The sequence below is a fragment of the Neolamprologus multifasciatus genome, chromosome 22 (assembly GCF_963576455.1).
Source record: "Neolamprologus multifasciatus chromosome 22, fNeoMul1.2, whole genome shotgun sequence".
Lineage (NCBI taxonomy): Eukaryota > Metazoa > Chordata > Actinopteri > Cichliformes > Cichlidae > Neolamprologus > Neolamprologus multifasciatus.
This window is the reverse complement of record NC_140459.1, coordinates 10,560,845-10,583,785: the sequence shown is the minus strand read 5'-3', so window position 1 is coordinate 10,583,785 and position 22,941 is coordinate 10,560,845. Positions and strand designations below refer to the sequence as shown.

General features: G+C 39.8%; 3 protein-coding genes across 3 annotated transcripts; 1 reads left to right on the top strand and 2 right to left on the bottom strand.

Moving 5' to 3' along the window:
* Nucleotides 1-8,496: 8,496 nt before the first annotated feature.
* Nucleotides 8,497-12,224, bottom strand: cdca8 (cell division cycle associated 8). Its single transcript, XM_085148409.1, has 11 exons — nt 12,115-12,224; nt 11,692-11,784; nt 11,037-11,165; nt 10,713-10,753; nt 10,521-10,596; nt 10,366-10,433; nt 10,169-10,251; nt 9,933-10,031; nt 9,175-9,304; nt 8,717-8,803; nt 8,497-8,574 (listed from the first exon to the last, which is right to left on the bottom strand). Exons 2-11 carry the CDS (start codon nt 11,780-11,782, stop codon nt 8,539-8,541), a joined length of 840 nt encoding a protein of 279 aa, XP_085004535.1. The 5' UTR covers nt 11,783-11,784; nt 12,115-12,224; the 3' UTR covers nt 8,497-8,538.
* A 77-nt stretch (nt 12,225-12,301) lies between these two features.
* airim (AFG2 interacting ribosome maturation factor) lies at nt 12,302-14,356 on the top strand. The gene is made up of 4 exons (XM_085148412.1): nt 12,302-12,736; nt 12,978-13,157; nt 13,234-13,352; nt 14,083-14,356. The coding sequence occupies exons 1-4, from the start codon at nt 12,468-12,470 to the stop codon at nt 14,121-14,123; spliced, it is 609 nt and encodes a 202-aa protein (XP_085004538.1). The 5' UTR covers nt 12,302-12,467; the 3' UTR covers nt 14,124-14,356.
* A 338-nt stretch (nt 14,357-14,694) lies between these two features.
* On the bottom strand, nt 14,695-22,215 carry cldn35 (claudin 35). Its single transcript, XM_085148411.1, has 2 exons — nt 15,659-22,215; nt 14,695-15,033 (listed from the first exon to the last, which is right to left on the bottom strand). Exon 1 carries the CDS (start codon nt 18,156-18,158, stop codon nt 17,469-17,471), a length of 690 nt encoding a protein of 229 aa, XP_085004537.1. The 5' UTR covers nt 18,159-22,215; the 3' UTR covers nt 14,695-15,033; nt 15,659-17,468.
* Nucleotides 22,216-22,941: the final 726 nt, after the last annotated feature.

The following is a 22,941-nucleotide window of genomic DNA, read 5'->3' as shown; positions in this document are numbered from 1 at the left end:
GATGGATGGGTGGATGGATGAAAGGTGTATGGATGCTATGATTCCTTCTGTACCAATGTCTGTACCAAATTTCATTACATTCCATCCAATAATTATTCACACATTTAATCCCAAATAAGTATTGAAACCGCTCAACAACCATTGTATCAAACCTGGAGGCTTATTGCATTGAATCAAAGTGTGAAGGCTATCTGTCTACTAAATGTTAGATATAGAGGAAATGTCAAAACATAAAAATATAAACATAAAAAAGGAACTTTCTATGAGGTACTCTCTGTCTCACCGCAGCCACTTCAGTTCACCAACTTGAGAAGTTATTTAGATTTAACAACTTTTATAACAGATGTCCTTTCAGAAAGGAAATAGTTTGACACTAAATCTTAGCCATCCCAGTGAAAGACTCCTTTCCTATACTGCCTCAGCCATAGACTGTACATGAAAGACAGATCTAGAAACCTTGGTCTCACCTATTGATTAATGAAGCATCGCTCTGAGCATTTCAGTCTTTGCCATGTTGGACTTTTGAAACTGGACAAACAACAATCTGACTGAGATGCCAAGAGATACTGTTGACTCTAAGGTAAGGCATCCATTCATCAATCACAAGGGAGACTCGTCCTAAAGCAAACCCTGCTTTTTTCTTATTATTTACAGTAATGAGGGCCATATTTAACAAAAATTGAGTAGTGAGACCATAAAACTGCTTTCTTCTTGTTTCTAGAAGAGACAGGCCCCCTGCTGGTCACTATAAAAAAATGCAGGTTTAAGACACTTCTACGTTTGCTTTTCTTCCCACCTGGAAGCTACATCATTTATTTACAGTCTATGGTCTCTGCTGACAGTATACATCATCACTATCCTGTGATGTGACCTTTATTTGTTGTTAACATTATGTGCTGTTCTGAGCCGAGTGGCTGAGGCTATTTGTATCCAATTTGATTAATATTTGTCTAACAGCATTGTTTTGCACTAACATATAAGATCAAACTCATCAGTCTCCTCACTCATCATCTGTTAGTGCAACCTGTTCTCCCAAACAATATATATGAGTCATACTAACTTATAAAAGAAGCATTCAAACACAGCCTGTGACAAGGTGAACAGTAAGGCATCTGAACTTAATGTAGGATTTTCTGTTGGAGGACAGAAACGGACCCTTTGTCCCCTCCCCAGTCTCCTAATAAATTGGTTTTAGTCTGTTTTGGAGCAAATTATCCTTCCCTCTCCCCCTAATTTTCCAATTTGCTGTGTCATTTATATCTAATTGAGGACCGCACTGGGTTGCATTACTCTCACAAATTGGGTGATATAGTTTATTGAAGGTCTGCTTTATACAGAGGGGCTGGTAAACCAAACATCAATTGTAGACCATACAGAAGATGGGGATTTTTCCTGCAGGCTGGGGAGCATTGCAAAGAGGCTTTAATTATTTCTCAAAGGCAATCCTGGCCATTGCTCCACCACTCATTTTATGGTCACTTTCTTTTTCTTTCTTTGATGGAGGTAATGAATGGGGTGAAAATTCACTTCATTTCATCCCTGCTCTGTCGCCCTTCCTGGTATTTGCATCTCATATTCTTCTAACCAAATAAGAAAAGCTTGTTTTCAACCTGCTCAGGCCAGGTCCAGCATAGGAATGAACGAAAGAATAAAGCACAGGTTAGCGCCTCCTCCATTAGCGTGTGACTCCTCCTAATAAGGAGGTGTAGGTTTGTGCCCTTGACTGTCAATCTATTTACTGGAAGAAATTCCCAACAAAGTTTTGCATTTATTTGCAATACAGAAACACAATTTACTGGTACACTAAAGTGAAAATGTAGGACATAATAAACAAAAATGTGGTTATTAGTTAAATTCAAGTGATGATAAAGGAAATACTTCAACAGTTTAAGATCCTTGTTTTCACTTTTAAAGATGTCACAGGAAAAAAAGGAGTTAACAGCAGTTAAATACATATTGTATCTCCTGCAGGTTTTCCAATCAAGCCTAGTTGACTCAAGTCAAGTACAACATCCACACAGAAAACTGTAATGGTTTTGAATAGCTAATCAGCTAGCACCATGTCTTATTCTTCAACTGACATCTCAGCCTCTTTCAGTACTAACCAAATATTCAGCTTCCGACTTTCTATACATAAAGCACCACGAGACGTGTGAACTATTCAGAGTGCACGGCTTGACAAATGACAGTTTGACTGCTCTTATCTCTTACACAAAGTGTCTACATAAACACGTCTCCAGTGTAGACTTTACTCTTCAGCTGACAGTTCAACCTCCTTCTGAGCTTCGACATTACCTGGCACTTTAGCTGTTTACACTTAGCCGTTTGTTTTTTTTAACTCCAGTTGTTAAAAAGTGACAGCTCCACTTCCCACAGCACTTAAACTGAAATCTGACAGACTTTATGTTATTGCACTTCTGCTCATTAGCAGCTCTGATAGTGTAAAGGCATTCACTTCTTGAGAGTCTCTGAGTGCGTCGGTGTTTTAGAAGGGCAAACTGCAATCCTGGAGGCATCTTCTGTAGCAGGAGCTATACCACAAAGGCCGTTTTGTGATTTTTGTCTGTATGCTGGTTGCTAGAGTGGTGCTCCTTCCAGCTGCTTTCAACTCAAATTTGAAGTTCAAGATGGTTTTTCCCCTTTGTTCAGTTTTCATACTTTAAGTGAAAATAACAGATATTTCACTTGCTTTTATGGCGTAGACAGTGATTACTATTATATTTCAGACTTCAACAGACATGTTAACTGCTTACAGAGCTGCTCTACTGTGACATAAAATTATGGTGAAAACTGCTCCTAAAGGACCTCAAAGTGAAATTTCACATGGTTCCAGAGGCCACGGTTCAATTGTTTTGATCTGTTTTCAGCTCTAATACTTGAAATCATTGCCAGGGGTTCAACTACTGCCCTTCTGACATTTTACGTATAAATACAAGCTGTCCTGTGGCTTTGCTGACTGTCCCAACTGATCTATTACAAAAAAAAGATACAGGTCACGCTCTCACCTTTTCAAATATGGATATTTGTAATGAACCCATTGGCACCATTTAAGTGTCATTTTTCAAAAGCATGATTATCACCCTAATATGTGATCTTTTGCTCAATGTTACAAACTAGTTTTATGTCTAAACCTAACCAACTAGGAAATGTGAAATTAAAAAGTGACTGAAAACAAAGCTTGAAAAGTGCAAAATAAAGTTTGGTCGAATTACAATCTCTTACAAACTTGTGGTTTAATTTATTGGCACCCCAACAATCTTTAAATGCCACTCTTTAACCTCCTGCAGGTTACAGGTGAGAACTGAAGAAAAACAGTCACAGCAGCAGTCACCTCAAGGCACTTTATATTCTAAGGCAAAGATCTACAATAACGCAAAGAAAAACCCAACAATCATATGAGCAACTTTGGGCAAGCAGTTGGCGACAGTGGGAAGGAAAAACTCCCTTTTAATAGAGAGAAACACTCAGTACATCATGGGAATCCCATATCAGCCCAGACCTATTGCAACTACAAGATTTATAAAAAAAAAAAGGGAAGTTTTAAGCCTAATCTTAAAGTAGAGAAAGTGTCCGTCTCTCAGTTGCAAACTGGGAGCTGATTCCGCAGACGAAGGGCCTGAAAACTGAAGGCTCGGCCTCCCATTCTACCTTTAAATTCCCTATGAAAAACTTCATGTGGTTTTCCTGGTCAAAAACAAATCATTTGATAAAATGAAAAAGAAAACAATGAAGGATAAATGTGATATTCTGATTGCATAGAGTTAGGGTTAGAGTTGGAGCTGGCACTGATGAGTTAAATAGCGCAGTCACTGTCCAATAATGCCACTAGTGTGCCAGGAAATCCATGCCAAAGCACACCTCTGCAAGACCAGAACAGCAGTATCTCACACCCTAGCACCCTAACTATACAAGTAAAAATGTTTTCTATCTCTAAATGGCAGAATGGGTTTAATACTTAGGTCTTGTTTTCGTATTTAGTGCAAATAGATATCTGAATTTCAAAGCCATCAAGAGGCTTTTCAAGCAAAAGTTTGTCTCTGTGCAATCAGCAAACAGCATTAACTTCCCGCCTCTCCTCAGGGTATCCTGTTATTTTCTTTCCACAGGAATTTTTTCTTTTTTTTTTTTGGCAGCAGATGTTCCTCTCCACCCTGCCCATCGTTGCGGGTGCCTGAGTGACAGAGAGGCCGCCCATCAAAATGCCATCAGGACCCTGCTGGCCACCAGATGAACGCATGCCCAGAATGCATCATGTGGGGGCTGTTAAGTCCCATTTACCTCTTCCTCCCGTCTGCCTCTTCCCTTTACCATCAGCTTGTGTCCTCGTAACTCTCCATCACCGAAACAGACATAACAAAGCATTCAGCGACACTTTTTCTGGTTTGTGCTGACAAACCAACTTAACAAAAGATGAGTCTCGACCCCTGGCTGGCTCAGTATAAAAGACCGCGGCAGACGGAGGTGTGGGCATGTGAATAAATCGATTAGCAGAGCGCTTGACGGATGGGATTTACAGGAGGTCTCGACGCACCAGAGAATTAATTTTGCTAGGAGAACATGGTTCTGCCAGGTTCATTCGTCTTGGCGGGGAATTTGGCAGTTTCCCCAGGTCTGGGGGCTCAATTAACGAATGGCTGCAGCGGTTCGGGGAGGAAACAGCTTTGTTGAGGAATATGCCACATCCATGTGTCAGGCACATTTTAACGATAACGGATTTTGGGAATGCAAAATGAGAAAGGGAAAGGGGAGGTTAGGTGGGTGAGGTTAAGCTTTCAATGCTGGATTGGTGGGGGTGGGATTTTAAGAGGAACTACAGGACAAAGAGAGAGGTAAAAACATCTTGTGGAACATTAAGCCAGCACGACGTGTACGTGTTATTAAACAGCTGGCTAATTTACACAGCATTACACCATAGACCCAACAAATACACTGTACTGCAAAAAGCATTTGCTTGTCTGCCTTCACATTGCCTTCAGTGGCATCCCATCCTTAGTCCATAGGGATTAATGTGATGTCAACCCACCGTTTGCAGCTATAGCAGGTTCAACTCTCGGGGATGGCTTTCCCTGGGGTTTAGGAGTGTGTTTATGGGAATTTTAGGAGCATATTTGTGAGGTCAGACACTGATGATGACAGTGATGAAAGTCTGGCTCGCAGTCACAGCTCTAATTCATCCCAAAAGATCTTCTATCAGGTTGAGGTCAGGACTCTGTGCAGATCAGTCAAGTTCTTCCACACCAGACTCACTCATCCATGGGCCTTGCTTTGTGCACTGGTGAGAAGGGGCCATCCCCAAACTGTTCTCACAAAGTTGGGAACATCAAATTGTCCAGTCTCTTGTTATGCTGAAGCATTAAGAATTCCTTTCACTGGAACTAAGAGGCCAACTCAAACTCCTGAAAAACAACCCCATGCTATATAAATTAGCGACCTGTGTATACTATGCGCCTGACCCCGCTTTTACGTGGCCTACCACGTTGTGGTTGACTTGCTGTCATTGCCAATTGTTTCCACTTTATTATAATACCACTAACAGCCGACTGTGGAATATTCAGCAGTGAGGAAATTTCAGGAATGGACTTGTTGCACAGGTGGCATCTCATCAAAGGACCACTCTGGAATTTAGTGAGCTCCTGAGAGCAACCCATTCTTTCACAAATGTTTGTAGAAGCACTCTGCACGCCTCTGTACTTGATTCTATGCACCTGTGACCATGGAAGTGATTGAAACACCTAAATTCAGTGATTTGGATGGGTGAGTGAATACTTCTAGCAGTATAGCATATAAGGCAAATATTCATTTTACTTTTGATGCTGCCTCCACCACCTCTACACTCATATAGCATGTCAGTCGCAGAGTAGTTCACTGTAAAGTGTCCAATGTTTTCTCCTCCTTTTGCTGTAAATGGAACCATAATGAGTAGATGGAAATGCAGATTTAAGCAACTAAAAACAAAAGATGGGATTTTTTTTGTTCTTCATCTTCTGTATAGAGTCAGTTATTTATGCAGTAATATTATCAGCTTTGTCTTTCAAAAAAAAAAGATTTTCCATATGAAATTTGCACAAATGTTACTTTAACAGGATGTGGTCTGTTCATTTCAAGATGAGTATTTTCAGTGCATGGGCTCTGCAGAGTAGCTTTGGATGATTAAAAGGTCAAAATAATCTTCATTTACTGGGCCTTCAGTTAATCCATTGTCTAAAACAATCAGTTTTAGCACCTCTGCCTTCAGCCAACTTTTTTCTCACTGGAGGAGTTAATTGAAAAGGCCTCTGTGGTGACCAGATTGGGAATATCTGCTGTCTTTGACATCATACAGACATCCGAAATCAAGCTTCTAAAGCAGCCTCAGATAGCCTGAAACAAGGGATTCTTTTTATTATTTGAAGCTGCGTTTGAACATATATATGCATCCACCATTGTTAAAGTATAAGTAAATATATATATGTATATATGACAGAAACTAAGGATAAATATGATGGGCCTGCTTTAAATTCCTAAGTACCTTTCTTTGGAAGTAAAAGGCAGGTGAACCTAGACTTCCACAGACTGAGCATTAATGCAGAGTTGCTTGTTGTGTTGAAGCATCTTTGCACTCACTCTTCCCTTCCCACTATCTCAGGTTCCAATCCCTCAACCTGAACATTTCAGTGGATGATTTATGTAGTAGTGTTGCTCTGTGACCTCAAAATCCGCCCCATCCATACCGCACCTGTCACTGCGCCACTGCCTGCATGCTTACTGAAAAGCAAGCCAACCATGCAAAATGGCAATTTTCTACTCACCTAGAGAATAAAAAAAAGGATCCAATCCATTCAGAGGCAAAACACAGAAAATTCTATGATATATAGAGCAGGTGCGCGAGGCCTTGGCCCACTGCTAACGAGGGAGCTGAACTGCACGCACCGTTGACCACAACATCTGTCGTTTTCACTGATGCAGAGTTTGGTTTTACCTTTGCAGCACAGTTTGCACGGCAAGTGACAGGAGATGATAAAGTACATAAGATGGATACAGATGGAAGAGATCCGGCCCGATTTCAGTTGGGGGGCACAAAGTTCCCATGCTGTGCCTTGGTAGCATATGATGCATGAGAATCCACCACGAGCAGCAAAGAGTTATGCTTGTCTACCTGGGCCCAAGGTGAGGCCCGGCCTGACCCAGTTCACCATCCCAGGTGGAAACCCTAATGAGCTCATCAGGCCTAACGAAGCTTAACAAGCTTCTAATTGGCAGCGTTATGATGTCCCCGAAGGTCAGAGTGCAGGTTCCTGTGCCAAGAGCAGGAAAGGCTTTCACTTCCTGCCAAGAGCAATCACGTGACTGACTAATATCCCTTTGTGTAAACAAAGTCGGGAAAGGGCAAGAGGAACTTCTTACATAAGCAAAAAGTGGAGTGTGGTAGCTTACAGATAAAAAGTTGTGGTGAGGTTTGAAAACAACGCTGCAGCCTCACAACTGGAAAACAAAGATGTAAAAAAAATATCACCGGTATAAATCATGCTTGACAGTGTAATCTAATACAAGAGAGAATACAGTCACCTATAACTTTACAGATTACAAAATTAAAATCAACAAACATATACAAATTTGCTACCAGTAAATAACAAGCAGTTATAAAAGTTTGATCGGATACAGAAATCTTTTTTTTCCTTTAACAATAATATAAAAAAAAAAAAAAGAGCAGAGGCTGTTCAGGTGCCTGACAAACATTTCTGTGGTGAAATGCTGCCACCTACTGGTCACTATGCACAGATACAACTTCAAAAAAATCTGTCCACTGAAAGAAAGAAAAAACGAATTTCCACATTATGGCATAATTAAGATAAAATTCAAACATGCCATCTGCTATATTTAAGAATACAAAACCCCAATAAACCAGAAAATAACCACATCACACAGTTATGAAGACAGAGTGCACGATGTACACGACATATATTTTAACTAATGATGTAACTACAAGGTTAGTGATAGAAACATGGAGGGGTTTATTGCAGCAATGACAAACCACACAAGTAATATCAGAAAATGTACTTTTTTAAAAAATAAAAAAAAGAATAAAGAGAAAGTTGTATCTCATAAGCACATACTGCATGTTTCTGTTGGATATTATCATGCAAGTCCTATTAAGATCCATTAAATCCAGACTGGCCAGGAATAAAAGACTGGAATAGCACTAAAATCTATCCAATTTCCCCTGCAACAAAAAAGCATCTGAAACTACATAAAATTACATTTTAAAGTAAAGGGATAATTTAGGAGAATGTAAATACAATGAAATGACCAGTTTAACTCCTAGATTAATTCCAGTGAATGTGGAGGATCTCAAGAAAACAGTGTCCAGCGCAGCAAATATTAACCTTACACGGTATCCTAAAGTATTAGTTAAAGTATAATCTGTATAAAGGGAAAAAAAAGAAGAAAAAAAAACATGCCACATTGTAGGAGAATGATGAAAGCTTTACAATAGAGATAAACTTGTGTTTTTAAAAAAAAAAAAAAAAGTATAGTACAAGTCCGCAGCAGACTGTTTGGTCACTCTGATGTCCCACACAATGTTGTGAGTCGATTCTGTTGGGAAAAATAAAAGGAAATGATGAGAATCAAAGCATATGCAAATATTTCACATCAAAATTTGGCTAAAGCTGCAACAAAACAGTGACGAAAAGCTGATGAAACTGCAAGTAACGCTGTCCTGCTGGAGTTAATTTACCTGCAGCTGCCGAATGCTCCTCATGGCGGCTTCGTCCAGCAGTGACAGATCCACTGAGTCCATCTGACTGGCCAGCAGTTGAATGCTCTGGATCAATATGTTAAGGACACTTGTGTTAGTGATTTAGTTTTTGAGAATTAGCCTTCTAATCAAGAGTTTTGTTAGACAATTAATTACTCAAAAGCCATGAAGTCATCAAATGTAACTAAAAAGTCATCAACATAAACACAGTACAAAATCAACATGAAAGCAGACTTGAAGGCCGATTTAATGTATCTTTAAGCTCAATTCGATAAACCATATATAACAAAGTATTCAATGTTTTATCTTCCTGAAAATAGACATCTAAATTTCTTCAGTAAATATTGTTTCCTCTGCTGCCTTGTTAAAATCATTTCTTAAACAACTGACTGATCAATAGTACCTGAAGCTCTGAGCCTGACTAAATGAGCACTCACCTCTCCATTCCCAATGGGAACATTGATGACAATATCCTCATTTCCTGCTGCAATGGGAGAGCCGTTGACTGAAATGCTATAGACCCTCTCCTTGTGGCGAGGAACTCTCACTGCGGGGGTCTTGGGAAGCCTGAGGTGAAGTGAGTAATATGACGCCTTCTTTGTAGGAAATGTCAACATTACAGAGTAAATAGCAGGGGCTGCCAGATTACAGCAAGTCTCCAGTCCCCACACACTTTTTAACACTCAAAGACACTAGATTCACTTACAGCTCTATGAGAGCAGAGATTATGCTTTAACGAGAAGCCTGAGCTTTAATACAATACTTTGAGCATTTGTTTGTCTGTTTGCCCATGTTTTCACAGAATCACTATCTATTCAGCATGAACTGTAAATGAATTTGTGCTAGTAAAAATGTCTCAGTAATAAATCACTGAATATAAAGACACAACAATGCAGAAGTCTTCAGTGAGCTGCACTGAATAACCACATTCAGCACGGGTGTAGATGTCAACCTGTGAGGACGACTAGTGCACTGCTAATGTTATCCACACACAGCAAACTAACCTGACCAGTATGTGAGTCTAGTATCTTATGCACAATATAAATCTGACCCGTCTTCATCTGTGCTCAATTTTGAATCCTTTTTTTAAACCGTTTTATAAATACGTTTTCTCCCCTCTCAATCAACTAGAACACTAATTGCCATTGCCAGAAACACCATCTTTAGAGTAACACAGTATAATTCTAAGGTGTACCTTGGGTCAAAGCGGGGGGTAATAAGAGGAGTGGGTCCCATCATCAAAGAAGAATCCAGCAAGCTTCTGGCAGGGGTAATCAGGGGGTTCCTGTTTGATCTGAATCCAAACAATGACAATGTGTTAGCATCACATTTGTTAGCCACCAAACTTGCTTCCAAAAGTTTTTAGCAAGGGAGGAAAGAAGAAGAAAAGAAAGAAAGAAAAAGAACAATACAAAAAGTAAAAGAGCTTACCGTCTGATGGTGGAGCTCTGCTTGCTGATCGACAGCGCCTTTGCCCTCTTTGTTTTAGTCGGTGGCTTTCTGGTAGTTCTCCCCTAAATTATAAACAAGCATTTAAAACACCACAAAAGAAGCAAACAGAGGATCCTGCATAACAACAGCTGTATGTAGTTGCTCTCATGTATGACTGTGTGAAAAGCAGTCATTACCTTTTTTGTTGTGCTTGGGACGTTTTCATCCTCAGAGCTCAATGTAGCCCCACCTTTCTTCTTTGATGCTGTGCATTGGACAAAACAAATTGCATTGGCTAAAGGGAAATGGTTTTCTTGTTTCAAGGGAAATGTATAAACTACTTTTAACTCACTTTTCTCAATTGTTTTTAGAAGAGATGTATGATCCTTAGCCACAACACTTTCCACGAGTGCAGCTTCCTCTTTTCTCTATAAATGCAAATATAACTGAGTATTTATGCAGAACAGAGCATCCTTGCACAAGCATGAAATTTATATATACTTAACGTATATTAAGTATAATTTGAGAAGGCTAATCAACTGACCTTTGCATTATCGAGTTCTGGTGTTTGTGGTTTCTCAGACTCTGCAGAGATGTAAATATTCTTTATTTAATGCTGTTTAAAAGCCAAACCAATATACACTATATACAGAGAAGCAGTGCAGATAATACTTTTTAGTAATAAGCTATATATAGCCTGTCAAGGCTAATGAAATTCATTCAAGATCAAATTCACAGATTTTTGAAAATGTACAATTAGCTTTTTTTAAAAATAGGAAGCAGAATGCTGTAATGCTCCAATGTGGCTCAAGAGCATTTCTTCTTTATAGATTCGGGATTTGTTAGTCAATAAACTATGTTTACTTACTCCAATGCTCCAACCAGTTCATTTGTCTGACAGCCTTGGGGAGCTTAATTATTGCCATGTTGTAGCTGTTGTCAACATCTTTCAACAGCTGGTTTATCTTCTCTTTCAGCTGTCCAACTCTAGTCTTCACTGCAGAAACACAAATGTTGAGTTCCGCTTCAGTTATACATTGTCAATTCAGCTTAAGTTATACAGTGTCAGGGTGGGGTGGATGGATGTTAGCATCAGTGGTGATTTGTGGCAGTAGGTTAGCAGCAAGAGTGAATGTAAGATTTCCATTGGTAGTGACCAGAAAGGACAGATTAGAAATTAGTACATGTGAAGGATGGTTGAAGTTGAGTGGTTTGGAGACAAAGTTAGAGAGGCAGGGCTAAGATGTCATAAACATGTGCAAAGGAGGGACAGTGGAAATACTGGACAAAGGATGTTGAATATTGAGCTCCAAAGCTGGAGGAAAAGTAGAAAAGGTTCATGGATGCAGTGAAGGAGGACGCTCGGAGGGTTGGTAAGACAGAGGAGGATACCTAAGGATATAATGAGCTGCAAGAAAATGTTCCCCTGTGGCGACTCCTAAAGTGAGCAACCGAAAAAAGAACAGGGAGTATTTCTGTAGCATTTCTAAATGCTAATATAAAAAAATAGTAATAATAATCACCCTCGCTGTCAAAATCCTCCAGAAAAGCTTCCAGTTTTGCCGTCTTGGGGTTATTCTTGCGTTGTTTGGTGGTCCTTTTCCTGGGAGCCATTTCTGACGGACACGGGGTATATTAGTATATTACAATATACCCTAGTACAGTACAGTGTAGTGCAGTATAGTGTGGTATATTAACACCCCATAGACACCATGAAATATTAACATTGTGACCTTAATCGGGAACAAAAGAAAGCAAAAACAAAAGATCAGCCTACATGCGGCTAACTGTTGGTGAAGCTAACGTTAGCGAGTAGCTTTAGCTTAACGCTTATTTTCTGACCTTATTTTCGACAGCTGTGTTTACACCTACCAATGTGTGTTATGGTCTTTTAAATAACTTTCCCGAGATGTATTTACATAGATTTTTAAAGTATATATCATTACCTAAATGTGTTTTTCCTGTTCGTCTTGACACTCCTTCCTTCACAAAGCCGTTTTCAAATCTTCGCGCGGGGAGGAGCCAACACACCAGATCAGCCAATTAGGACGCGCATGTGCCTTGCGTCGCAACAACTTTGTTTTCAGCCAATCGTAGCGCCGAACGTCAGCGTTTACATCAAGAGAACGGAAATGGTTCAGGCAACATGGTAGAAATGTGATGTTCTGTAGCTGCGGGAAGAATCATTTAAAAGTAATTTTTCATAAAGTCGCCTTCATGAAAAATAAGACATAAATCTGACTTAATGTATTTCGTATTTTTCCCTTTGGACACCTAAGTACTGTAATCGTTTGCTGAAATGTCCACGCTTGCGGTAGCTACGCTTCATCAGGCTCTGAGGAAAAGCTTCGCGACACTTGAAAGTAACCAAAAAGTATGGAAGAGTGTTTTAGCCGAGTGCAGCCCTCTGATGGTGTCTCTCGGGAATTTGGCGGAGCAGTCGAGAGCACTGTCCAACGTGCAGATCTCCAACACACCGCTCAGAGGTTTTCCTGACCTGGAGGAGAGACTCCGCTTTAAGCTCCTTGAAGCAACGGATATAGTGCTGGGAAAACTCAACGAGAAGATGTGAGTAAATCGGCTTTTATATCTGATAAGGATGCTGCGTTATTGGTATTCACATCAAACTATGTATGTTCAATGGGACAGGAGTACAGCTACACCCTTCTTAGTAATAAAGATCCGTTTATTCTTTAGTAAGTACCTTATTAGTACCAGTTTGCAGAAGCTGCTCAGAGTATGCTTAACGTATATATTATACTATAATTTTTTATCTCACCCTCCTTCTTTCCTTTCCTCTTTCTTTCAGGTCTTCCCTCCAGTCTGCGAGAGATGCTATCAGTAACCAGGTTGCTTCAATCCTTCATCTGTACGAGCAGAACGCACACAGTTTAGATCTGCTTGCAGTAACTGAGCGATCAACCACCACCCCGTCGGTCGCTGACATGCTCGAGTGGCTTCAGGATGCTGAGCGTCACTATCGGCAACAGTATCCTTTTCTCTCTTCGGTTTTGGATGTTTATGTTATATTCTGGTATTTTTGTCCCCTCAACTCTTGTGTTCAGATTCCTGAGGAGGAAAACTCTGCTTCAAACACTGAGAGCAGATGACCTCTCTCTTCTGGAATCTGCTCCCCAAAGGTGGAACTCCTTGGAGTCTCCCAGTGCTGAGGACCACATCACAGGTAAAATGTATATGACTATTTCTGTGAAGGGTCTCAGTCATCCACTTCATTGTAGTCTAAGGAGCTTGGAAAGAAAAGCGTCTGGACTTTAAGTTGCTTTGCCTCTCTTTGAGGGGACACTCCCACTGGGTTTAAATCTGGGACTCTCCACCATTTGACCCTTAGAACTGAAGAAGCTTCTCGGATGAGAGGTGAAACATCTTCAAGCAACTTAACAAAGTCCAGTCGCTTTTCTTTCCAAGCTCCTTAGATTATATGACTAGTACTTCACCATACCATTCAGTTCACATCTGTAATTAATGCTGTATGATGGACTAGTTCTTTCAACATAGAAAGAAGCTGAAGATGTTTATAAATGTACTTAAATCCAGAACAACACAAGTACTGACAGACTGTCATCTAGTATATATCTAAAGTCATGTAAAGATTAGAAAACAACTGTAAAAACATAATTCAGGGAAATATTATGTCACGGCTTTAAACTTTCCCATTACACTACAGGGCGTCTTTAAATATTCTTTTTCTGTCACTTATAATCAATCATAAAGTGACCTACCTTTATGGCCAGTATTCATAAAACTTTTAAAATTCAACTCAAGTAGCAAAATTAAACTTGATATAATTTCACTTTTAATAATTGAGTACACATTGGCCAGAGACCAGTGCTCTGATGGATCTAGAAGTGACCGTTATTTATTAAACGAATTATCTTTCTCTCTTTTCTTTTCAGATACACTTTGCAAAGTGTCTTTCTTTGTGGAGTCGCAGTGAAGATTGTTAAGGACGAATATACCTGCATTTTAATGAAGACAATGAGAAGAAAGAGATCCACAAGAATGACTGAATCTAACTCCACATTGACTTGAACTGATGCACACAAATGTCGCTTGGAAGGACAATGGTGCAGTGAAAGCTCCTGGTTCAAACCTCCTGGTCAACTGTTGGTTTTTGTGTGGAGCTTGCATGTTATTCCTGAGCCTGCAGGGCTTCCATTGACTTCTTCCCACAGTCCAAAACCACAAACTTGTATGTAAATTGGATGCCTGGATGTGAAAGTATGAATAGTTCTGTCTCCCCTGATGAACTGTTAAGCCCAGATATGATCAGCAATTAAAAATGGATGAGTGGACTTAAACTGCTTCTAGATCTATTTTGAAGGGAAACCAGGGTGGCCTAAAAACTACAAATAAGTATTTACAAATAATGGGGCCAATGTAAAGTATTGATTTATCTTGAATTCAGTTTGGATGGATTGAAATGTTTAATCCAGTACCTATGAGAATTTTGAGCACAAATACATCTATATATTTATTGCACAACAGAACTGCATCTTTAAGGCCTCATTATTTTTAGAACATGCTTGACTCTTATTGGTACTACAGTTCAGAAGAGTATATCAGCAGGTGTCCAAATCATAGTTAACCTAGTTCAAATACAGCAGTGCAAGTAGTACTGCTTATTCTTACATGAACCTCTCTTTCACTGTGTAATTCTCTCACAAGTTTGGTCTTAAATTTAGTTTTTAAAGGTCTCATAAACCTAAGATTAGTTTTAGGGATGGGTTTTATTTTAGTCAGAGGCTAAATAGACCTGAGAGGTCAACAAGGATTGGTGGCTCGACAAATCTAAAACTCCACTTGGAAATAATGGTTATCTCTGGTTCCGGGGTCATGTGACTCTTCTTCAATACAAAATAATCCCTATGAGTGTGGCCAGTGTTGGGAAGGTTACTTTTAAAATGTATTCCATTACAGAATACATGCCCCAAACTGTATTCTGTAACGTATTCCGTTACTCAATGAGAGTAACGTATTCTGAATACTTTGGATATATTACCATGCTGTTTACAACTACATGAATGTACTATTGCTGTGATTTATTACTGTTACTGAAGGTCCGCGGCTCCGAACCGTAGTAATGGGACCTCTGGCTAATACGGTGGGTTCTGTGTCGGGCTCGTAGCCGAAAACTAGCTTTACTTTGTTGTCTGGGTCAACTTTGCTAGCGAGAGACAGAGAGAGGCGTTGAAAGGCTGCTCCAACGGAACTTATTGTTTTTGGAGGAAACCACGAACACGGTGTACAGTCGAGTCTTAATAGCTTACTTACAACTGGGCTCATCAGGCACTCTTCTTGGCTACAGTGGTTATTATTATATTTACATGCTTCCAGCTCCCGTTTTTGCTCGATGACAGCTCGTACTTTTCCTTTTTCTCCCTCCCTAGCTCACAGACACATATACACAGTTACTCATATTTTGTATTTTAAATACGTAACGGCGGTACATGTATTCCGTTACTCCCCAACACTGAGTGTGGCCTACTCCAGAGACTTTAACGGATGAAGATGATGTTAAAGTGGCGATTAAAAATTTATAAGGAAGATAAAAAAAAAAAAATAAGGTAAAAGCAATAGTTTTAAAAATAAGACTGAAAATTATTGCTGCTGAAAATAGTTAATTGTGAGATTTACATGAATTATTTATTATTGTATAGCTTAGTGCGCCCTTGATGCATTGAGCCATAACTCACAACTCGTGCTGTTCATTTCTAAGGTGACGGCTGCACATCAGAGCTCTGAGACTTTAAAATGGATCCATTTAAAAATTAAATGTTATTGTCCCACATCCTAATGAAGGAGACGTAGAAATCACTATAGTTTTTCAGCAGGTGAAAGTGAAATTAAATGTATTGATTGAAGAGGAATTCTTGGTGTGTGTGTGCTGTTTTATTAGCTACAAAACTAGCAGTGTAAAAGAGACTCAAGAGCAGAATAATATCAAGTATAACAAAAATGTATGTATTTTCTGCATCACCAAATTAATACATGTACATTCCCATGAGTATATAGCACTTAATTTAGTGGTTTTAGTAAGGTACGGCTTAACAACTTGCACATATAAAAAGAATTCTCCTAGAAACTTAAAACATAGTCTAATTTAAAGATAAGCAAAAACATGATACTTTCTTTTAAACCAGTATACATACTTTATTACTGTACTTAAGTAGAACTTTGAGGCATCTGTACTTTTCTTACAACTTTTTACTTTTACTCACTACATTTTTAAACAGATATATTTTCGAATTTGGATTAACGGATCTGACGGGGGTTATTATTTCACAGTATTTCATCATTTAGCTAGCCCTACAGAAAACAAGCAGGTAATTTTCAATTCAGAGTTTCTATCAGCTCAGCAAACACACAAACCGTTTGTGTCTCCAGTTTGTGGCACAGTGTGTTGCTAGCTAAAGGTCCAGCTGCTGTATTTGATGGAGAGAAACGAAAGAAAGCTAACTTGGCTCAGAGATGGATAAAGGTAAGAAAGACGACATGAGAGGAAGAAAAGAGGTTAGAGTTCAAGGTAAGGAATGCTCAGTGGGGTTTGATACACTGGAAATGTAAAGCTGGCATGTAAGTCCTTGTGTTTTTAAATCAGATATTGGGTCTGTACATGTGGCATTGTGTGTTTTTCGTATTGTGAAACATGCTGCAAAACAAAACGGAGGTAGACTGTGTTATTTAAGGTTCGGTCAGCTTTGCATAAGAATAGCTGGTAGAAATATTCCTCAAGGAGCTATTTTTACCTTTTTACTTTAAATACATTTCAGAGCTGGTACTTTTTCACTTTTAGAAGTTTAATCGGTGCTTCAACTTTTACGGGAGTTTTTTTTTTCAACACTAGTAGGTTAAATACAGAATGTCTGTACTTTTTTTGGGTTTGTCATATGCATGTCGACAGAGTGACCCCAAAATAGAACAAAATTCCAGCACACACAAAGAAAAGCGACTACTTCAAAATACTTTAAGCACACTTTGCCAGATTTTTTTTTTTAATTTCACAATTTTCTGACTTAGGTGATCACTGCAATCTTCAAAACACAAGCCATCATTAAAGCCATCATCAAGTCATACTGTTACAGCAAAAACTAAAGGCTTTCTTCAGGCACTGCTATGACTCAGAGAACAGAAAACATCAAATCTCAACGTACTGAAGACAAACATGACAAAGAGATATACAAAATACATATTCATAAATATATGTTTGAATTTATACCTTAAAATTCATGATCTTTGTATCATTTTTAAGAGTATCAGCTCTTCTTTCCTTCTTCCTTTCCTACACATACTCCTTCAGTGGTAAATTATTAGAAGTGATAGGCTTTGGGAAATCTGGTGCTGTAGCAGGTGAATTTGCAAAACTCCGCCCTATGTAGCCCCTCCGGTACCTGCCGCCCCTCTCCATGAGCGGGCAGGTGCTGCTCAACACAGCTCCGCTGATCATGAGAATAACCGCAGCCGCCCACCCCAAATAAATAGCCTGGCCCAGCTCTCTTTTGTGCATCACAGGCACGTTGGGGTTGTAGAAATCCTGGATGACTGTATTGGCAGTCCAGGAAACTGGAATTAATACGCACAGGCCTGTCAAAATGAAGAGAACTCCACCTGAGAGCGCTATACCCGCCTTGGCCTGGCGATCGTCCCCGGCACAAGTGGTGCACTTCATGCCGCAGCAGGACACGGTGCAGGAGAGCCAGCCCATGAAGATGGCCAGACACATAAGAGCACGGGCTGCCTGGATGTCGGGAGGCAAAGCCAGCATGGAGTCATAAGTCTTACACTGCATGTGACCCGTGGTCTGGTAGATGCAGTTCATCCAGATCCCTTCCCACTTGATCTCTGAGGTCAGGATGTTGCTGCCTATGAAGGCTGAGACCTTCCACTGAGGCAAGGCTGTGACAGCGATCGCCATGATCCAGCCGGTCACCGCACAGGTGAAGCTGATCAGCTGCATCCCGGTGTTCACCATGATGAAAAAACTGGATGTGAAGCTACTTCAAAATGTTTAATTTGTTCTCTGTCTTTAGCTTCTTTGACAAGATCTTTTCCTTATTATCAGTCTTCCAAGTTGTTTTTTATTTAAGTGTTCTTCTGTTTTCCTTTTGTTGTTTGGCCAAGCGTCTTATGGTCTTTGCCCTAACGTCACTTTGTCAAAGTCATGTTCTTCTCTTTTTCTTTTCCTTCTCAACATCTGCTCACAGTTTCCACTTCCACGCGTCTCAGTGCGCCAAGTTATCCAGAAGTAATCGCTTGCTTTCCCTCAACAGACACCCAGCTTTTCAGGGGATCAGAGGCTCGCGCACTTTCTCCTCCTTTTCAAGTTTGAATCGGTGCATTATTGAGGAGCCAATACCTGTGCAGCCACCTGTGGCAGCCTGCAGATGTGGGATCAATCAGGCTTTATAATGCAGGACCGGTGGAAGAGAGAGATCTCTGCCAGGAGTTTTTCTTTTCTTTTCAGTGGAAGTGCTTCTTTTTTCCTTGAACTCGGGACTCCTGAGCTGCTGTTTACTTCAGTGTCACTCTTGGTTTTGGTGTAGCCTTACCTAGATGGATCAGACTGATATAACCTGATACCTGAATCCGAGGCTACTGATGATGCTATGAGTGTATCCTTTCACAGGAGGTTGAATATAGTGACTCTCAATTACACAGAATAAAACAGCGTAGCTTTTTACCTCCTGGTCATCGAAAGCCAGTTTATACTCCTTATGCTTCCAGAAGGATGGACAAAATATGAACCGTGATCAACCTAAAGAGGGTACTCCAGCCTCCTTTTTCCTCAAAAAGAATCCCAAATCCACATTAAGCCTCAAAGCAACGGGCTTTTGTAATCTTCGTCCTCTGAAAGAACAGCTTTCCTGTAGAAAACAACCTGCAGAATTTATCTTCAGACACCGCTGCTGTTGCCAGCTGAAGTGTCTCTTAGCTGACAATATATGGCGCTGGGGTCCAAGCCTTGATGAGGCCACTTCAGGCTTCAGCTGCTGCACAGCTTCACCCTCCCCCAGCCACTTCCTTTAGTAGCAGTGCAGCCCAGATGGGTCAGTCCAGATCTAACAAGGGTATAAATAAGAAATCAGGCGTGCAAAGTCAGACTTCTGGGTAAGTGGAGCATAAGATCCCTCCCCCTTACCTTCATCCCCTCTGATATACAACCTGTGGAAAGCACCACTGAACCCCAGAAAAAAAAACAGGCGAGTGGGAGGGAGAGGGCGAAAGAGGGTGAGACAACAAAAGGGAGGGAGGCATGGGCAAACTCAGGATGGAGCGGTGTCTGTAGATGGATCAGCTAACACAAAGACAACATGGGGTGGGCTCCTACAATGAGGATTACAAACTCTATTGCTCCATACCACACGTAATTACGTGAATTTTAAAGAAAACAACACAAAAATAGCTTTCACTTGCCTCTTTTTGTCTGCAGTGAAAGGGCGAAGCAGCTTTTCATAGTTTTATTTTGTGGATAAAATGTTGTGAGGCTACACAAAAAATAAATAAATAAATGAATAAGAGATCACAATTTGTTTGGGGTTTATTTTCAAATTCACTTAACTGCAATTTCTTACTAAACACTTTCATGTTTTTCAGTTAGATAGACACAGACTACTGAAACATTAACAAGCTGAAATACCAACTGCAGTTATTATGGTGGATTGTTTGGCACATAAGTAGCTGGGGGCAGTGTAACAGAAGGATCTGACACCAGGTCTTTGTTTTCATTTCAACATATTTTCCACCCAAGAAAGAATCATTATTCCCTCTGCATTTGGCCTTAGTGGGGTGTTGTGCTGATGAATTAAATATCGTGGCATCAAGATCTGTGGTTCAGGTTTCCTTTCTTCTGTAGCCTCCGCTCGCCTTGGTAACAGTGGTCATGACAACCAGCCGGGACACAGGAAATGCAGAGGAGACAGATGATACACAAAGGGGGGCAGAGGAAGGTGGCGCATACCGCTAATGGCGAGTCACAGTGAACAGATAAACAGACAGATGTAAGTGTGTGTTTGAGTTTTCCTTTAAGGGGGCAGGCGGCAGTGAAATTACTCTAAACTTAAATCTTAAATACACAAAGGAAAGACAAATACTTTAGAGCTTAAATTTTTAAAATATGGTCTAATGGTGGAATGCTTCAAGTCCTAGCTTGGGACTTTATAAGCAACCAGTTCACTATCCCAGCTTGATTGCTTGCGTTACAGGTTGCATTTGCTGACTGCTGACCTCTTTACCTGAAGTGCACAAACACAACAGGCAGCCACCTGGTTATTTGACCAATTCCTTCTTAGTAAATTTTGTGTTGTTTTTTCAGTATATAGTAATGCATCTTAAAAAAAATCTGAATATCATGAAAAAGTTTAATTCTTTCAACAATTTTCTTCAAAAAGGGAAACACTGATATAGTCTTTATTCACTGCATGCCTTGAAAGCCTGCTAAGGTGTTGTTGAAGGTTGATTTGATAGCTGCCTTCAGCTCATCTGTATTTTTCTCATCTTCCTCTTGACAATATTCCATAGACTCTCTGTGTGGGTTGGTCAGGTGAGTCAACCACAGTAATAACTTGAGATTTATAATAGTTGTCACTGTGGGCAGGTGCTAGGTACTGCTGGAAAAGGAAATCAGCATTCCCATAAAGCTTGACAGCAGGTGGAAGCATAAAGTGCTATAAAATCTCCTGGTAGACAACTGCATTGACTTTTTTGATAAAACACAGTGGACCAATCAACCACCAAAACCCACCAGCACTTGATACACAGACCGCACTCTCCTCTTTTCCTCCAGAGAAGTGTGGGCGATCGTGGCTCAAGAGTTGGCAGTTCGTCTTGTAATCAGAAGGTTGCTGGTTTGAGCCCCGGCTCGGACAGTCTCGGTTGTTGTGTCCTTGGGCAAGACACTTCACCTACCGCCTACTGGTGTTGGCCAGAGGAGCCCATAGTGCGATATGGCAGCCTCGCTTCTGTCAGTCTGCTCCAGGGTAGCTGTGGCTACAACTGTAGTTGCCTCCACCAGTGTGTGAATGTGAGAGTGAATAAATAGTGGAATTGTAAAGCACTTTGAGGGTCTCAAAAAGCGCTATATAAATGCAATCCATTATTATTATAAAAGGACTTGATTTCCAAATGTAGTTCAAAACATACTTTTATCTGAAAAGAGGACCACAGAGCAGTAGTCCACTTCTTTTTCCACTTAGCATAAGACACTTCTAAAGTCTCTGGTTCAGGGTGGTTTGACAGCAGTAGTAAAGCAACAGTTATACCCCCTGTTATGAAGACGTCCATATACACTGACACCAGCCTCCGTTCACTCCTTGAATCAACTTTTCCTGACAGTCCTCTCAAGTCTGTGGCCATGCTCTTTGTCTCCCTGATACTTTTCCCTTCAGCCAACTTCATTATTTACACACCTCCATACAGCCAGCCTTTTCAGCAAGACCTGTGGCTTATCCTCCTATTAGAGAACATCAATAATAGACATCTAGACAACCATCAAGTAAGCAGTCTTCCCTCTGATTGTGTTTGCAGGTATTGAATTAGACCAAGACAAACATATGTGAATAGTTTGTTCTTTAAATTTAAACTGGATTTCTGATTTTCATGAGCTACAGGCATAGTCATCACAACAACAAAAAAGTCACGATAATGCTTGCATCATCTATGATGAATATAAAATATAGTTAAGTTTGTAGTTAAAGGTTTTATAGTTAAAGTAAAAAAAAAAAAATGTATTTACAATAAAGGACAAAGTGTCACATTTTTTGACAATGAAATCATTAAGAGAAAATATCCTATTTATACTGTTAAATATGCCCCTACAACAATTTCCATTAATATTTGGACCCTTTTCTGTATTGTACAGCATGTATTTTGTTTTTTTGTTGTTGAGAAAAATAAAAATTTATCCCATTACTTGCACTACATTCTTAAACTTTCAATTTCCAAAACTGCATTCTATTAAAAAAATTAAAACAAAAAATCCAATTTTCTTTGACTACTCAGCTAACATTTCAAGTCACTACATATCCCTAGACTCTTGCCAGGACTACTAACTTAACACCTGTTTTACTAAAGCTTGATTGAAAAAAAAAAAAAAAAAAAATTAAATGTGTTCAGATTTCTTCAGGCTACTTAAGACAGAAGATATCTGATATTGTTACACTATTCAGCTGTTCTTCGAATGCATCCAAGGACAGGAACAGCTTACATCATTAATATTTTACCAAGTGCCATCATCCTGTAATCTGATTTACTTTGGTAAAGAATGCCATCTAGTGACAATAAATGCATACGTAGGCTTTGGTGTCAAGTGCAGATCTAGCTCTGTGTGGGCATAAATCCACCTTTTAATCAATATTACAGGCTAAATGTCAATGATGAGCGCACACAGTTATGTTATAGGCATGAAATACCCATTTATTACTTTGCACATTAACACAAGAATTCCCTGCAGGCGAACAAAAACAACAAAAACCAATTCAACATGTCACATAATAGCAATAACAGCAAGTGAATGGCCTTCTGAGGGCAGGGACAGAACGAACCCTGCCCCTTGACAACTTAAAGGATTCCGTTCATTCACAGAATCGGAACCACCAGATTCCCAGAATCGGATCGCTCAGATTCTGTGATTCTATTGCTATTAGACAATCACACAGTTTCAGAGACCACTAGCAGGAAAAAATAAAAAATAAAGCAGAGCTATAACAAACCTAAAAAAGAAAAAAAAAAAAAGTGGGAAAAAGGGTAACAAAAAAAAG

What these genes read in the sequence shown, in the direction of transcription:
- cdca8 (XM_085148409.1), bottom strand. Translation starts at nt 11,782, where the DNA reads ATGGCTCCCAGGAAAAGGACCACCAAACAACGCAAGAATAACCCCAAG. An exon ending in CAGAACTCGATAATGCAAAG is followed by an intron (nt 10,597 to 10,712) that starts GTCAGTTGATTA and finishes TTGCATTTATAG; the next exon opens with AGAAAAGAGGAAGCTGCACT. An exon ending in GGAGCATTCGGCAGCTGCAG is followed by an intron (nt 8,575 to 8,716) that starts GTAAATTAACTC and finishes TTTTCCCAACAG; the next exon opens with AATCGACTCACAACATTGTG.
- airim (XM_085148412.1), top strand. Translation starts at nt 12,468, where the DNA reads ATGTCCACGCTTGCGGTAGCTACGCTTCATCAGGCTCTGAGGAAAAGC. An exon ending in GGAAAACTCAACGAGAAGAT is followed by an intron (nt 12,737 to 12,977) that starts GTGAGTAAATCG and finishes TCTTTCTTTCAG; the next exon opens with GTCTTCCCTCCAGTCTGCGA. An exon ending in GAGCGTCACTATCGGCAACA is followed by an intron (nt 13,158 to 13,233) that starts GTATCCTTTTCT and finishes TCTTGTGTTCAG; the next exon opens with ATTCCTGAGGAGGAAAACTC.
- cldn35 (XM_085148411.1), bottom strand. Translation starts at nt 18,158, where the DNA reads ATGGTGAACACCGGGATGCAGCTGATCAGCTTCACCTGTGCGGTGACC.